Source organism: Anolis sagrei, chromosome 1, assembly GCF_037176765.1.
Source record: "Anolis sagrei isolate rAnoSag1 chromosome 1, rAnoSag1.mat, whole genome shotgun sequence".
Classification (NCBI taxonomy): Eukaryota; Metazoa; Chordata; class Lepidosauria; order Squamata; family Dactyloidae; genus Anolis; species Anolis sagrei.
In genome coordinates this window covers 41,118,145-41,135,091 of record NC_090021.1, presented here as the reverse complement: position 1 = coordinate 41,135,091, position 16,947 = coordinate 41,118,145, and the positions used below count along the sequence as shown (strand labels likewise).

The following is a 16,947-nucleotide window of genomic DNA, read 5'->3' as shown; positions in this document are numbered from 1 at the left end:
TTATGGAATTATGAGAGATGTAGCTTTACAAAGTCTTTAACCTTCTTCTCCAAATAATGGTGGCGCCTCATCAAACTACAAATCCCAAGATTGCATAGCAATGAACCATGGCAGTTAAAGTGGTGTCAAACTACAGTAATTCCATAGGGTAGATGCATCCTAGTTCACTTTTCATAGTTAATTGCATTTATTTTAAATGTAAGTCACCAAGGTAGAATGTAAATTAAAATGACAATGATGATATCAACAGTATTAAAAATGCAACTTCCAGAATCCCTCAACCACCTTGGCCACAATAGCCTTTTCCCTTTCTTACTTGATATTCTTCAATAGTCCTACAAGTAATGCTTTGATATTTTATGCTAGTGATATGATGTCATCTGCATATTTTAAGTTTTTGGTGTTCCTTCCTCCATTTTTTCAGGCCTCCTTCCTCCAAATCTACTCCTACTTTACATACATATGTGTGTGCATGCATGTATTCATTATACCAGCTAAATAGGGAAATGATAAAATACAGTCTTTCATGACCCTCTTGCTAACTGGAAACCACTCAATTTTTCTGTATTCTATTTTAGTAGCAACCTCTTATCCTGAGTACAGGTTATGCATCAGTATAATCCAATGTAGTGGCATATCCATTTCTTTAAGAGCAATCTATAGTTCTTCATGATCTACAATAACAAATGCTTTGCTGCAATCTATTAAGCACATGCCAATTTTCTTCTGAAATTTGTTGATGTGTTCCATTATCCAATGTACATTTGCAATCTGACTCCTAGTGCTTCTTTTGTTCTGATTTTTTTTTCTCCACATGAGATAAAATTATTTGTTATAGAATACTGAGCACCACTTTCCTTGCATGGGAAAAAAATGCAATAGCACTGCGGTGACTGCAATCCCTTGTACCCCTTTTCTTGGGGATTGTATTAAGCATTTCCAATTTGTTTTGTTTTTCATATTTTTGTAGCTTGAAGTGGCTCTATTGGTATGCCATCTATTCCTGGTGATTTATATCTTCAAAGTGCTCTGAATGCAGCTTTGACTTTCCTTTCTAAATGTGTAGGTTCCTCTTCAAATTTTTCTTCAATATATGCATCTGTCGTCTTTTTGTTTCTGCTTAATCATGTAGTGATCTCATTCTTGATTTAAATTTCCTTTTGATATCACAGATCTTGTGGAAAACGTCTCTTATTCTTCCTTGAGAGCTGAGCTTCTTCATCGTTCTCATTTTTATATTAGCCATTGGGTGTAGTCCATATATATATTTGTTTCTTTGCTTGCTAGAAGAATGTTTTTGTGATGATGAACAAATGAAATTTAATCAGGCCCCATCTACACTGATTATTTAATGCAGTTCAAACTGCACTGTATGGTCAGTGTAGTCTCATATAATGCAGTTCAATATAGTTCAATGAAGTAAAACTAACTATAGGAGTCTACACCGATCATTAGGGGTGTGCAATTTTTCCATTAGAGGAGAGATTTATCCCTCTGTAGCAACAGCCAGACAGAGTTCCAAGAAATTGTTGAATCTGCAAAGAGGAGGACTGACTGATACTTCTGATAAGTAAATCTTGGTTCTAGGCTGGGAAAAAAAATCCCTAAATGGAAGTTCTATATGAGAGACATTCAATGAGATACCTATTGCAGGCTTTAAAAAAAAACATGTTCTTGACAAAACTTTTTAAAATATCCTTAAAATCAGTAGATGTATGAATACTTCCAAAAGTTGAGGGAAATGATCCCATTATTATTATTATTATTATTATTATTATTAACTTTATTTGTACCCCGCTAGCATCTCCCGAAGGACTCGATGCGGCTTACACGGGCCGAAGCCTCAAATACAATACAATAGAAAACATAACACAACAATAAACAAAGCAAATCAAAACAATTAAGCAAAATAACCACAATGACAATACATCAAGACACTATTAAAACTGGTTCGGCCAGCACAATGGGGTACAGGGTTAAAAGTGCTGAGATGGCAGGAGGAACGTAAGATTAAAAGTGCGGTGTGCAGCAACAATAGTTGTGCTAAAGTGCATCTAGGACTTGGGATGGGGATTCCTAATCTGCGAAGGCACATCGGAACAGCCAAGTTTTTAGGTTCCTTCTGAAAACTGCTAGAGTAGGGGCCTGACGAAGCTCTTTTGGAAGGGCATTCCAAAGTCGGGGGGCTGCCACAGAGAAGGCCCTGTCCCGTGTCCCCACCAAGCGCGCTTGCGACGTAGGTGGGATCACAAGCAGGGCCTCCCCAGATGACCGGAGTGAGCATGTGGGTTCGTAGATGGAGATGCGGTCACGCAGGTAGGGTGGTCCCAAACCGTTCAGGGCTTTGTAGGTGAGCACCTGCACCTTGAATTGGGCTCGGAAAATAAATGGCAGCCAGTGGAGCTCCTTGAACAGGAGGGTTGACCTCTCCTGATAATGAGCTCCAGTTAGCATCCTAGCTGCTGCCCGCTGGACCAATTGAAGTTTCCGAGCCGTCTTATCTTGTGTCATTGTATAGAAAATTCAAGGAGATGCTCTTGTCGTTTTCTTTTAAAAATGATATTTATACAAATGTTGAAAATTCTCCAAAGATCTGTGGATAAGTGAAACATTCTGAAACTTAATGGGCAAACAGTAGTAAATGTGTTCTACCATTGTAGCAAGTTTCACCCCAATATCTGTAAAAATGAGAGAGAAAGGAGCCCCTGAAGTTTCCCCACTTGCTCGATTACTATAATGAAGAAGTGACAAAATTCCGTTACCCTTGTTATAGTAATGAAATTTTTACTAACGATACTTTAGAAACACTTTAGAAATGAAATGTCAGTGCCCCTAATTTCATATTGACTTTTGAAACACTTTTTATCAACTGTATTAAATGATCAGTGTAGATTGGGGCTCTGTCACTCTTCTGCTTTATTTCTTGATCCTAGGTTAATTTTTCCTACAATCCTTGAGTCTGCTCTGCATCCTGCTTTTGTATTCCAGTCACCTATGGTTAAAAAGAATTCCTGATTTGGTACATGATCCATTTTTCTCCTAGACTCCAACACAGAATCTTCAGATGTCTTCTTCTGCTGCCTTGGAGCACAAACTTGGATTATGGTTATATTGAAGGTTTCCCCCTGATGTTTCATTGATATTATTCAGTCAGACTTTGTAATGTATCCTTTGACTGCTTTTGTTACAGTACTCCATACTATAAATGAATGCTTCTCCAAAAGTCTTTGTCTAAATACACAAAACTACACCAAACTAGCTTACACAATTGAGGTCCATTGAGTTGTAAAACCAAGATCTGTATTTTTCTTTCTATTAATATATAGTCTTCTACTATGCCTTGACTGATGTCTATGGAACAAGGAAAGATAAAGCATTCATTCATTTTAACACTTATTTTTCCAGTTTAGATTCTGAGAATTGTTTATTACTTAGAAATTGATTTAAAGCTAAGGAAATTACTAAGAGAAGGTTAGGGCGATTTTACCTTCATAATAACTGTTTCCTAGAGAGGCTCCTGAAAACGTGTTGACATGTTTTTCCACAGACCAAGTAGTGTTCCTCTGTTCTCCAGAGTCCAGGCATGTTGGCACATCATTGCAAATAATCAGGAATGAAAAGTTTTCTCTGAAATCTTTATAAGATATCCTGATAAAAGATAAGATGCTTTATTCCAGTTAAATTCCTGTTGTTGAAATGCAATTACTTCTAAATTTGATTTGGGTTGTTTTTTAGAGAACTCCAGATAAATGACTCAACAAGGATATAGTACAGTGTCTATTTTACAATCTCTGCAAGTTTCTATCACATTTTCAGTCCTAATCTGCAGACATGTGGGTTACAAAGGTGTTTTTTTTTGGGGGGGGGGGGAGTGAAATGTATAGAATTCTAACAAAATGCATTAAAAAGACAAGTAGAAATTGTTTATCCTGACCAAAAAAGCACCCTTTACTCAGAAAAAAAACTTCACAGACTACAGTCTACTATTTAGAATTCAAACTAATGAATGTAGTAATGTAGTATTGAAAGTAATTATTTCTCAATTTCTTCAAAAAAAGTAATTAAAAATATCCCCCAAATATGCTGCAAGCTACTGAATTCTACTGTTACAAAATACCTTTATCCCTTTCATCTTATCACAACACCGAGGAGCCCCCATAGAAGTCGTGGTGGGGAAGGGGAGATACGGGAAAAGGAGACCTTTAATTCGGCCTAGGGAACGGGGAACAACTTTAGTAATTCCAAACCGGTCTCCTGATACGGTAAGTAGGTGTAACCAGGATGGCGGTCCCTCGGGATTGAAAGTGGTGCTGTTGAACGCCAGATCTGTCAATGGCAAAACAACTTTCATCCAGGACTTAATCCTGGATGAACGGGCAGATCTGGCGTGCATCACAGAGACCTGGCTGGACGAAGCTGGAGGTGTAAACTTGACCCAGCTTTGTCCACCCGGGTTCTCTGTGCAGCATCAACCGAGATCCGGAGGGCGGGGAGGCGGGGTTGCAGTAGTCTATAGAGATTCCATTTCTCTGACCAGGACCCCCATCCCGCAGTCAACAAATTTTGAATGCGTCCACCTGAGGGTGGGTGACCGGGACAGTTTAGGGATTCTGTTAGTGTACCGTCCACCTCGCTGCACTACAGTCTCCCTACCTGAGCTAGCGGGGGTAGTCTCGGACCTGGCATTGGAGTCCCAACGGCTGCTTGTGCTGGGGGACTTCAATGTCCACGCCGAGGCTGCCCTAACGGGAGCGGCTCAGGACTTCATGTCTACCATGGCGACCATGGGTCTGTCCCAACAAGTATCTGGCCCCACCCACAGTGCTGGACATACATTGGACTTGGTTTTCTGTCAGGGATGGGAGGAAGGTGGCGGTGTTGAGGAGTTATCCATCTCTCCGTTGCCATGGACCGACCACCACCTGGTCAGCTTTAGACTTACTGCACCCCCTAACCTCCGCAGAGGTGGAGGACCTATTAAATTGGTCCGCCCCAGGAGGCTTATGGATCCGGAGGGATTCCTGATGGCTCTTGGGGAATTCCCCGCCACCTCGGTTGGTGATCCTGTTGATGCCCTGGTCGCTCTCTGGAATGGGGAGATGACTAGAGCAATAGACACGATCGCTCCAGAACGTCCCCTCTCAAGTAGCCGAGCTAAACCAGCCCCTTGGTTTACTGAGGAGCTGGCGGTGTTGAAGCGAAAGAAGAGGGAACTAGAGAGCGTGTGGCATTCGGATCCGAGCGAGCCAAACCGAACACGGTTTGTGTCCTTTTTAAGGTCATATGCCGCGGCAATAAGAGCCGCTAAGAAGACCTTCTTCGCGGCCTCTATTGCGTCTGCAAAGAACCGTCCGGCTGAACTGTTCCGGGTTGTCAGAGGCCTTTTAAAACCCACCATCCAGGATGGGTGCCCTGATGACTCGGCAGCTCGCTGTGAAGCTTTTGCTCGGTTCTTCGCAGACAAAGTCGCTTTGATCCGCTCTGGACTGGATGCCACATTAACGGCAGTCTCTGAGGATGTAACACGAGCATCTGCTTGTCCGATTTTGATGGATTCATTTCAATTGGTTCAAACCGAGGATGTGGACAAGGTGCTTGGAGGAATGAGAGCTACTACATGCATCCTAGACCCCTGCCCATCCTGGCTTCTAAAGGAGGCCAGAGGGGGATTGGCCGAGTGGGTTAAGGTGGTGGTTAATGCCTCCCTTCGGGAAGGCATTTTTCCAGCCAGCTTAAAGCAAGCTGTGATAAAACCGCTGTTGAAGAAACCATCACTGGACCCCACTCAATTGGTAAACTATCGGCCTGTTTCCAATCTTCCCTTTTTGGGCAAAGTCATGGAACGTGTGGTGGCCTCACAACTCCAGGCATTCTTGGTAGACACGGATTATCTAGATCCGGCGCAGTCTGGCTTTAGGCCGGGGCATGGTACCGAGACAGCCTTGGTCGCCTTAGTGGATGATCTCCGTCGGGAGCTCGACAGGGGGAGTGTGTCCCTGTTGGTGCTTCTCGACCTCTCAGCGGCCTTCGATACCGTCGACCACGGTATTCTTCTGGGACGCCTCGCAGGAATGGGCCTCGGAGGTACTGCTTTGCGGTGGCTCCGGTCATTCCTCGAGGGTCGGTCTCAGAAGGTGTTACTGGGGGACTCCTGTTCTACCCCACAACCGTTGTTTTGTGGGGTTCCTCAGGGTTCAATATTGTCCCCCATGTTGTTTAACATCTACATGAAGCCGCTGGGCGAGATCATCCGGAGTTTCGGGGTGCGGTGTCATCTGTACGCAGATGATGTCCAGCTCTGTCACTCCTTTCCACCCGCTACTAAGGAGGCTGTCGAGGTCCTGAACCGGTGCTTGGCCGCTGTGACGGTCTGGATGGGGGCGAACAAATTGAAATTAAATCCAGACAAGACAGAGGTGCTCCTGGTCAGTCGCAGGGCCGAACAGGGTATAGGGTTACAGCCTGTGTTAGACGGGGTCGCACTCCCCCTGAAGACACAGGTTCGCAGCTTGGGTGTGATCCTGGACTCATCGCTGAGCCTGGATCCCCAGGTTTCGGCGGTGACCAGGGGAGCATTTGCACAGTTAAGACTCGTGCGCCAACTGCGACCGTACCTTGGGAAGTCTGACTTGGCCACGGTAATCCACGCTCTGGTTACATCCCGCCTTGATTACTGCAACGCTCTCTACGTGGGGTTGCCTTTGAAGACGGCCCGGAAGCTTCAACTAGTCCAACGGGCGGCAGCCATGGTATTAACAGGAGCAGGGCGCAGGGAGCACACAACTCCTCTGCTGTACCAGCTCCATTGGCTACCGATCAGCTACCGAGCCCAATTCAAAGTGCTGGTTTTGACCTTTAAAGCCCTAAACGGTTCTGGCCCTACATACCTATCCGAACGTATCTCGGCCTATCAGCCCACCAGGACCCTAAGATCTTCAGGAGGAGCCCTTCTCTCCATCCCGCCTGCTTCACAGGTGCGGCTCGCGGGAACGAGAGATAGGGCCTTTTCTGTGGTGGCCCCCCGGCTTTGGAATGCCCTCCCTATTGAACTAAGATCAGCCACCTCGCTAATGGCATTTCGGAAAAATCTAAAAACTTGGATGTTCGAGCAAGTTTTTAACTAATTTCCGATGTAAGGTTATTTTGACCATGGACTTGCAACCAAGGATAACGAACTGAACTACGATTTTAACTATGAGATGTTTTCGACTTGTATTGGTGGCCCGATACTAAGTATGTTCATACTATGTATGTTTTATGTCTTGTATTTTGATATCTTATTTTATATTTTTAAGTGACTATTGTATTTTAACAAGTTGTAAACCGCAATGAGTCGCCGCACAGGCTGAGATATTAGCGGTATACAAGTGTATCAAATAAATAAATAAAATAAATAAATAAATAAACACAACATGAATAGTTTCCTAAAAGATTTCTCTCACACACAGCCTGTATGTGTGTCGAAAATTTGGAAATCTGACTATGTTGAATAATTGATTCTAGGAATTATAGTCCTCAAAAGTAAAATTTCAAAATTCTGATCATTTCTCTGTTATGATTTCTTCAACATTTGACTTCTTAAAATCTGAAATATCTTCTATAGCAGTGGTTCTCAACATGTGGGTCCCCAGATGTTTTGGCCTTCAACTCCCAGAAATCCTAACAGCTGGGATTTCTGGGAATTGTAGGCCAAAACACCTGGGGACCCAGAGGTTGAGAACCACTGTATACATTTATGGAAAAAGTTGAAAATTTTGATATGTTCTTACATATGAAAAATGAACTAAGCAACATTCTTACCCACCCCTATCTTTATGCTTGGAGATCTTGACTATATTGTAATGAAAAGTCTAGAAAAAGTAGTTTTTTAATGGTGATCATACCAAAACTCGCCATCATCTTTATCCTCATAGAGTTTTTTCCTGTACGATACTGGAACGTGATTCCACTCCATGGAACTATAAAGAATGCAAGGCCATGAAAACCATAGAATATCATGAAAAATACATCAAAACACAATATATATGCATGCTTGCAAATACTTATATTCTATCACAATGCATCTTTTTTATATTTTTACAAATAGGTGGGGGTTTTTGTTAGAAAATGATGGTGGTATATGTTTCTTCCTCAGAGACAGCTTCAGAACACCTGGACAAGTAATAACAAAGAAGGTTCACTACATTCTGATTCATTGATTGATTATGGAAGGGTTAAAATAAGCCTATAAATTAAATTAAGTAGACATTAAATGAGAAATTAATGAACTTCCCTGCTATCCTTATGTGTTTCTTGTACTGTATAATGTGAAGTATGTAATCAAAAGTAATTCAGCCATAGTTTTGGCAGTGATTGATTTGAACTAAACATGGCGCAAATTTAAAAATCGAAACAAGATTTCATTTTTATTTGCTGAACATGTGTTGAGAATACAGCCCAGATTCAATGAAAGCCGATAGCAACATTTTCACTGTTTCCAGTGTTCTTTCAAGGCACTTTTAGTACAGAAATGATTATTTTTCTATCCTTAACTGGTGATATGAGGTGTACAGAGTTTCATCCCAAAGACTTAGCATTAGCTATTTAGCACTGTTAATTCTCAAGCTGTAGTTTTATAATTGATAATTGTGTTGTCTGCATAGAATTAACTAAGCATGAATCAATAACTATATTGATCTGTACAACTTAAGTCTGCTGCACCGAATTTACTTGCATCAAATTAAACTTCCACTTTGAAAAAGGAAAATTCTATTATTGTTTGCTGAACTTCAGATACATTTGCATATAACCATTAAGCTGTATAGTATTAACATAATACAGTGCTACCCATAAAATTTTCAACCTTGAAACAAATTGAAACAGGTGCAGTCCCCCCTGACCCCATCTCTGATGCTTCTTTGTTGCTTGCTAGCTAACCGGTATATAGTTGAAGTTCTTTCATGTTTACTGTTAGGATGCTACTTTGGGCCTAATGCCACTCCAGTCTGTAATTATCAGTATTGTCAAGTAGGTAAGTTCCATTAACACTCCCTTTAGCATACATTCAGACATGGTGTGTTTTTTTTTAAAAAAAAAAATTGTAATGCTTTTGTAATCATATAGACTATTTATTTATATGAAATAATTAATGATATACACTTTCACTCCCTATAGGGAGGATTGTTATATCACATAGGCTTTATGGTCTCGTTTCATGGTTTATTCAACAGCTTCTATAGAGGAAGTGATATTTTTTACAGGTTTTTTTCATTTACACGGTGCACTATAAGCATTATGGTCTAGAACAGGCATGGGCAAACTAAGGCCCAGGGACCAGACTTGGCCCTCTGTATTTACTTCAGGCTCTCCCCATTTTCCCTGTCCTCTTGGCATAAGGACTCGGTGGCCCACCACTTCCTTATGCAGAAAGGATGGGGGAGGAAGGCACACAGAAGATTAGAGCCCTTTGGAGTGCTCTAAGCCACAGTATATTTTGCCTTCCTCCCGGTATAAGGACGGTGCGAGTGGCCCTGTCCTTATGCTGAGAGGATGGCCCGAGAAAGGCACGCAGTGACTGAGAGCCCTCTGGAGCACTCTCGGTCATTGCCTGTCTCGCCCTTCTCCTAGAATAATGCTGAGAAGACAGCCCAAAGATCGGGGAGGAGGATCAGGGCAGTCAACACGTGTTTTGTTTTCCTCCTGGCATAAGGATGGGGTGAGCAGCCCCATCCTTTTGCCAGGAGGACAACCTGAGGGTGACCCAGGTCCTGCCCCATCCCCTTCCAGCCCCATCCGCTCACAGGCCCTGTCCCTGCTGGGTCCATCCCATGCAGCATGTGCCTGGCCACCCTCCCTCCTGGCCCAACCCTCTCAGGCCCACAATGTGGCCCCAAGGCAAAATGTTTGCCCATGCCTGGTCTAGGCACTTGGGGAATTTTTCATCTGTTGAGAAAACAAGCATTTTATGATGTTTCATCTAAATTAGCATTATTGAAGATTTACCTTGTCTAAACACCTTATTTAGCAAGATATTCCATTGCAAGGAATGACTACCTCTGTTTCCACCATTGCTGAAGTTTCTGGAAGCAATCATGAGATTGCTTGTTTCTGCCTATTCTGGAATCAGCTTTTATCTTGTTTTTGCCTATTAGCTTTTAAGCAGATAATTGGCATTTTCCAACCCATAATTTTACTGGTTTCAAATCTACCTTATGCTGATCTTACTTAGATACAAATCAATGATAAGTATCAGAGGAGACTCTTAACTTGGCTATTGGCTGTCAAACAGACTTGTTTTTTTTTTTTTACTATTTATTTATTATTTGAACTTATATGCCGCCACTCCCCTGGGGCTCGGAGAGGATTACAAGAATGGCTAAAATCTAATACAATTTAAAAACCTGAAACTGAAAAATAATCTTCCCAGTCTGTAACAATATAGTTTAAAGTCTTAGCTCATTAGTTTCTACATGCTACATCATGAAGTACAAGTCCATTGTGTTATTATAAGTTTTACTAAGTTCATTATGTGCAGGCTTAAATCACTCCCTGCGAAATTCATGGGAGACACAAGATTCAAATTTTGTGGCCCAAGGCTGATTCTAGTGAAATTTTCAAACATGAAAAAGAATATTCTACAGAGTAAGAAAAAGGAGAAATATTGGTTAGGCAGCAGTAGTAGCAGTCTGCCAATCAATCTGCCCTTGCCTCACTCCACCCCCAATGCAGGCAGAAGTTCTGGAAAGACTTCTGCTCCTTCACTTATTTTTATATCACTTTAAAAGAACCTGAAAAACTAAATTTCAAAAAGAAAAATAGAGCATTCAATACAAAAGTTAGACTAATTAAGAAAAATGGGCAAGCTGGTATCACAGAACACAAAAAAATTGAAGCTAAGCCCGAACTCTTGTTATAATAATAATAATAATAATAATAATAATTATTATTATTATTTCTTACCCACGTCTCCTCATTGCTCGAGGTGGGTTATAGAACAATTAAAACACAAGCACAGCAAAAACACCACAAATACACATATTAAAATGTACTGCTATAAAAGTCACACACCAAAACATATGTCTATAAAATATATACTAAAATACACAAAACAGATTAAACATAAGACACACATTTAAAATTCATGTTTAATGATACTCTATGTAGGCCTGCTGGCAGAGATAGGTCTTTACATGGTATTTAAAATCTGACAACTCATTTAGCTGTCGGAGTTATTCTAGCAAATCGTTCCACAGTCATGGGACACCTCATAATAGATCCTTTTTAAAGGAGCAGCTCTCCCCAAAGTGCCACCATCTGGAACCTGCCTGAGAGGTACGACCAGAACCACTGCAGCAAAGGGCCTCCGATTCCCAGCCCTTCCAGGTGTTCCAGAAGGATATCATGGTTGATAGTATTGAAGGTTCTTGTGAGGTCTAGAACAGTGGTTCTCAACCTGTGGTCCCCAGATGTTTCTGGCCTACAACTCCCAGAAATCCCAGTCAGTTTACCAACTGTTAGAATTTCTGGGAGTTGAAGGCCGAAAACATCTGGGGACCCCAGGTTGAGAACCACTGGTCTAGAAGCACCAACAGGGAGCTATTAGGAGCCTAAATGATTACATTGAGCATATCCTATGTTGGGCTTACTATAAGATGGCATGATGATAATGCCCAGTAAAGTAGAAGGCCGTAGGAAAAAAGAAAGACCACATTATAGACAAAGTGATTCAATCAAGGAAACTCTGGATCTAAGTTTGGAAGACTTAAACAAAGGCTGTTGTTGACCAGGGATCAAAGCAGAATTACAAAATATCAAGAATAAGGAAAAGCATACAAATATTAATTAGATAAACAGTGACAATGAATTACCTATTCTAATCTAGACTAGATTCGATCAAATCTACGATGACTACGTAGAACTGAAACACAGAAACAATAGACTGATTAGCCCTTACAGGGGATTAATTGGAACTCCCTATATTCCAGTTGTTAGAAGATTTTCATCCCAATACTCCCAATAAAATCTTAAAATGTTATACCGATCACTCCAAGCGCCTTTCCATTCTGTATTGCCATACGGATTCCAAAGTCTGACTAAACTTTCCTTCCCATCCATGTAAGGTACCTATTCAGAAAGAGAGAATAAAACACAATCGTTTTTGCATGTTTATGTTGTTGAGTGGAACAGAGACGAGTAGATGTATTTGCTTTAATACACAAAATGTACACTTATACTATCATTGTATTATGCTATTAGTGTTTAGCTCCTGACATTAGCTGCCTGAAGCAAGTAAACAATTGATGCAATTCTTCACACAGTGACTTTAGTCTCATTGCTGTCAATAATATGTAGCAACTCACTATGGACTTGGGATGGGAGAAAAAAACTTGTTTTTTGCATTGTAAGGAGAACCTAATTTGCATCTCCCAAATCAGTGTATGAAGCAAATGTAACACAGTGTTATTTACACTTTTTTAGATTTTATTATACAGTTCTCCAGTCAAATGTATATTAAAATATCTAGTACCAAATATGTAAATTAGTGAATATATATTTAATATGCATTATTTTGCAAGAAATTGCTAGTCCTTGCAATCTGAAGTTGAAAAACATGGAAAATAGGTAGCTATACATACAAAATATGTATATTAGGAGAAATAAGCATGAAAATGTAAACACTATAGCCTGAAACTGTTCAATAATCTAAAGTAGTGGTGGTTATTTTCTATTTTTATTTACTATGATGCTATTGGTATGATTAATTAATTGACTGACTGAAGTTATTCTTTGAACGCAATTGTCCTGCTTCTTGGAAGGGGGTTGGGCTGGATGGCCCACGAGGTCTCTTCCAACTCTATGATTCTATATCTGTCAGCTGTCTGCAGCCTTCCTTTTAAGAGTAATCAGAGGCAGTCCAGGATTTAACACCATAGGCAGTTTGGTAAAGCAAGCCAATTCCAATGTCCATTCCAAGGGGTCAAAGTACACTGAAGTTTATTGCAAGTCCAGGTCTGATATCCAAGGTGTAGCCCAGGGTTAAAAACTTTGGATCCGGTTGCTGTCTCCTGCGGAGTTCTGGGGTTTGTAGTTTATCGAGGAGCCTTTAAGAGCCTCACTGGACTATGGTCCCCAGGGTTCTGCAGGGGGCAGAGACCAGATTTGGAGTGGGTTCATTCTCTACTGTGATGAAGCAGCTGTTCTGATTTTAATAATTACTTAGAAACAAAACAATTGGCGTCATTTCCTTCCAATTCTCATAAAAACCCGGTTTCATGAAAAAAAATGTAAATCCAATATCCACAATTGTAGTGCAAAGGTACAAGGGCATCAAGGATTTATGATTGCAGAACCAAACAATGATCGCCTCCAGCAGTCAACTGTTCCAAACACAGCTCTTTATGCAGCTCCTGATAACTCTTTGCAGGTGTTATTTTCTTTTTTCAGCCAATCAGTTAAACCATTGCAGTTTGGTGGCATCAATCCTGAGCTGGAGCCAGCGGGGTGAGCCAATGCCTGTTCTTCCTCCTCCTCCTGGTCCGGCTCAGGTGTTTCCATTCATGGAAGGGCCTCTTCCTGCTCAGCCTTAGTAACATCAGGCTGTTCCTCTTCCTAAGGCTCAGATTGTGCTGCTGGGAGGAATGCCCCCACCCCAATCATCTTCATCTGGCCCCATGGTCCTGACAATATTCCACCGGTCTCTCAAACCCTCATTGTTCTCATTTGTGGTTTGATACACTTAAAACTGAAACCCATATAGTTAGTCAGGTTTACAAAAGCATTTACTGACTTATCCTCAGTTCTCTTCATGCCGTTCTGCATCTGCATGAAATTAAAATTTTCACATAGGCTCCACTGTTCATGTGCGCGGAAAAAGGCAATGTTAATAGGTACAAACTATATTGTGATAGCTTCTTTTGAGAGCTACTGCTTTCTGCACTTCCAGTTGCAAATAAACTGAAAGCACGGGATGTTCCCAAGCAGATATGCCATAAATCTTAGAGGTTTGTCACCTTGGAATGTAATTACTGAATCCTCCTGGATTCTATTTACAGCTTGATATTAACATGTTTCTCTGCCTGTATAACTAACAGCCAACTAAATCTATGTGTTCAGACTCAGTGAGCATTTTCTACCCAAAATAACACTGCTTTTTCATAGATTCTATCTCAGGTTTATTACAAAAACTCATAGATACATTATTGAATGTTTACATACTCCAATTTTCAAAATAACATAATAGAATGCCAGTGATATATTGGGGGTCAGAAGGGTCAGGCTTGTAATAATTTGGAGTCGAAGTAATACAATTTTGTCATTCTTCTTATTTTCTAGGGTCAATTCCAGTATAGAGCCTGGTTGTTTTCTCCCCTATTCCACTCTAGTTTGAAGGTCTCAATATGATTTCATTCTGTTATGAGACTGAATGAAGAAAATTCACTATAACCAAGTGACACATATTTCTATTGCCACAGTGCACTTTCTACAAAATAAGAAGTAGTTACACGGTTCTGTACACATTCAGCCAAAATCATGCAAAAACATGTCTGCGGTTCTGGGCAAAACAGGAATCAGGTAGGATTGTATGAGGAACTTTCTCCTGCCAATGGCAGGGACAATTGTGGGAAAGCAGAACAAATTACTGGGATGCAGTGGTTCAAAAGGGGGCTTGAAACTAAACTATATTGCCTATGCTTTTGATCTTTCCTGTGATATCATTATTTGTGCACCGTTCTTGATATCCAGTATAAATTGTGTATATAAAGAAAATAATGATATAGAATATATATCACTAAATACTATAAATTGTTATCCAATTGACTCTTGCTGCAAGGCACAGCAGAACTGGGGCTCACATGAGGGCAGAGAAGCTGTGAGTCATCAAAAGACTGCAACAGTGCCTGAAAGTGGGAGAAAAGCAGCAAGTGGGTAGCATTGGAAGAAGACATAGCAAAGATAGAAGACCTCCAAAAGTGCCAATTGCTGGAAGCACAGATCCAGAAACAATTGTCCCACTGCCTGGAGAAGTAGGAGGCAGTGCCTAAAGCTCTATATCCTAGGGTCATGACAAGCTGAGATAGCAAGGATGAGTATTTGTTAGAAGCACAAACAGATGAAAGGGAGGCCAGCAGCTCCCAGTAGAGAGCCATGCTTAGCTCAGCCACTGCAGAAAACAATACAAGCCTTCAGCTGAAGCAGTCTGTATAAGCCCCTCTAGAGGAAGCTGAAGCAAGCAAATCTGAACAAGCTACACAATGGCTAAACATACCCACACCTCTAGAGTGTTGGATAGAGATGGCAAGTCTTCACAGGTCTCTTGAGTTATCTGAAAAATGCCCATTACTCAGGCAGCAGCGAAGATCTTGATATAAAGTTCTCAGTGTTGTGACACTTTTGCAGCAATGTTGTTATATGACTAAAATCCAATACCCATTTATCCTGATATGGATCTGTTGTTTTACCAGCTTGATTTCTGACTGGCTTCTTGGACTTTGGACTTCAACATTGGCTCACACATCTCTGTTTGTTGTTTGTACTTTGTGCTTCTGACTTCAGACCTAGTCTTGTTATTCTGGTTAGACTTCCATGGACTCCTTAACTCGGCTGCTCTGATATTAGATTCTTGGCTTTGGATGACTTGTTCCTGTTGTTTGTTTAAACTAAGCTGTGTTCTACACAGCTTTACAACACCTAGGGAGCACTGTACCAATTCTTTGTAACTTCTTCTGACTCTAAGAGCAGCTGCTGATTATCTCCTGCCTTGCCCAGGTTGGCTGCCAGGAGGACACATAGTATTGAAGGGCAACAGAATTTGGGTGCAAGTCAGACAGTGAAGTTAGACCATTGGTAGGCAGAGGAAGGTTTTGATTGTAAAGGACAGTGACTATGTTGCCCTTTTTTCACAAAGACCTTAAGGGACCAAAGGAAATTCTTACACCCTGAGTCCCCTCGGAGAGATAGGGTGGGTTAAAAATATAGTTTAATTATTACACTTTTCTTTTTTAAAAAACCCACTTTTGATAACCCTGATCAATGGAAGAGCTTCTGTTTTTAGAGTGAGGAGATAATATGAAGCAGAATGAAAGCAGATGATTATCACACTACCATTTTTGAGAGGCAGAGAGATCCTAGGGAACTGGTTTGCAAGGGCTCCAAAAATGGAAAAGGATGAGAAACATAATGAGAAGACATTTCACACCCAGAACAAAACATGACGATTCCACAGATAGACCAAATGCCTCTTCCTAAGGCTCATATTCTCCTGCTTGGAGGAAGGCCTCCTCTTCCTCATCTGGCCCCATGGTCCTGACAATATCCCACCTGTCTCTCAAGCCTTCATTGTTCTCACTGTGTTTTGACACACTTAAAACTGAAACTTAAATAGTTAATCAGGTTTACAAAAGCATTACGGGTCTCCAAATTAAGGCTTGCAGGCCAGATTCAGGCCTCCAAGGTCATTTACCTGGCCCCACCCTAAACTTTAGACTTAGGGTTATTTTAAGTCTGAAATGACTTAAAAGCACACAATAAGAACAATTCTAATTAACCTGACTATCTCATTAGCCAAAAGCAGGCCACACTTCCCATTGAAATACTGGTAAGTTTATGTTTTTTTGTTCGTTAATTATTTTTTGGACTAAAATAAGATATGCTCTGTGTGCCTAGGAATTCATCCATGTATTTTTCCATAACAGTCTGATGGACTATGAACAGGACCTCTGCTTAACATTTTTGAGGACCCCTGTCTTAAATCATTGGTACCCTTCAGGCTCTTCGTTTATGTGTGCGCGGGAGTCCAGAAATTGAAGATTTGCCTCATTATTTGTTTTCCTGCCCTCTGAATTATGAGCCAAGAACTAAAATCCTGGGGCCTATTCTTTATCTCCTTAAAACCAATATGGTGTCAGAAAAGATTTTCTACCTTTAGCTAACATTAACCCTGTGGTTATTTACAAAGTGTCCCTTTTTACC

The 16,947-nt window shown here is 41.0% G+C and overlaps 1 protein-coding gene across 1 annotated transcript in view; it reads right to left on the bottom strand.

Moving 5' to 3' along the window:
• Positions 1 to 16,947, bottom strand: part of CAPN13 (calpain 13) — an 89,394-nt gene that overhangs the window by 16,306 nt on the left and 56,141 nt on the right. Inside the window, exons 8-10 of the mRNA XM_067462573.1 lie at positions 12,017 to 12,102; positions 7,884 to 7,958; positions 3,488 to 3,648 (exon numbers count right to left, since the gene is read on the bottom strand). Of these exons, the coding sequence (XP_067318674.1) occupies positions 3,488 to 3,648; positions 7,884 to 7,958; positions 12,017 to 12,102 (322 nt within the window). The remainder of the gene's footprint in view (positions 1 to 3,487; positions 3,649 to 7,883; positions 7,959 to 12,016; positions 12,103 to 16,947) is intronic.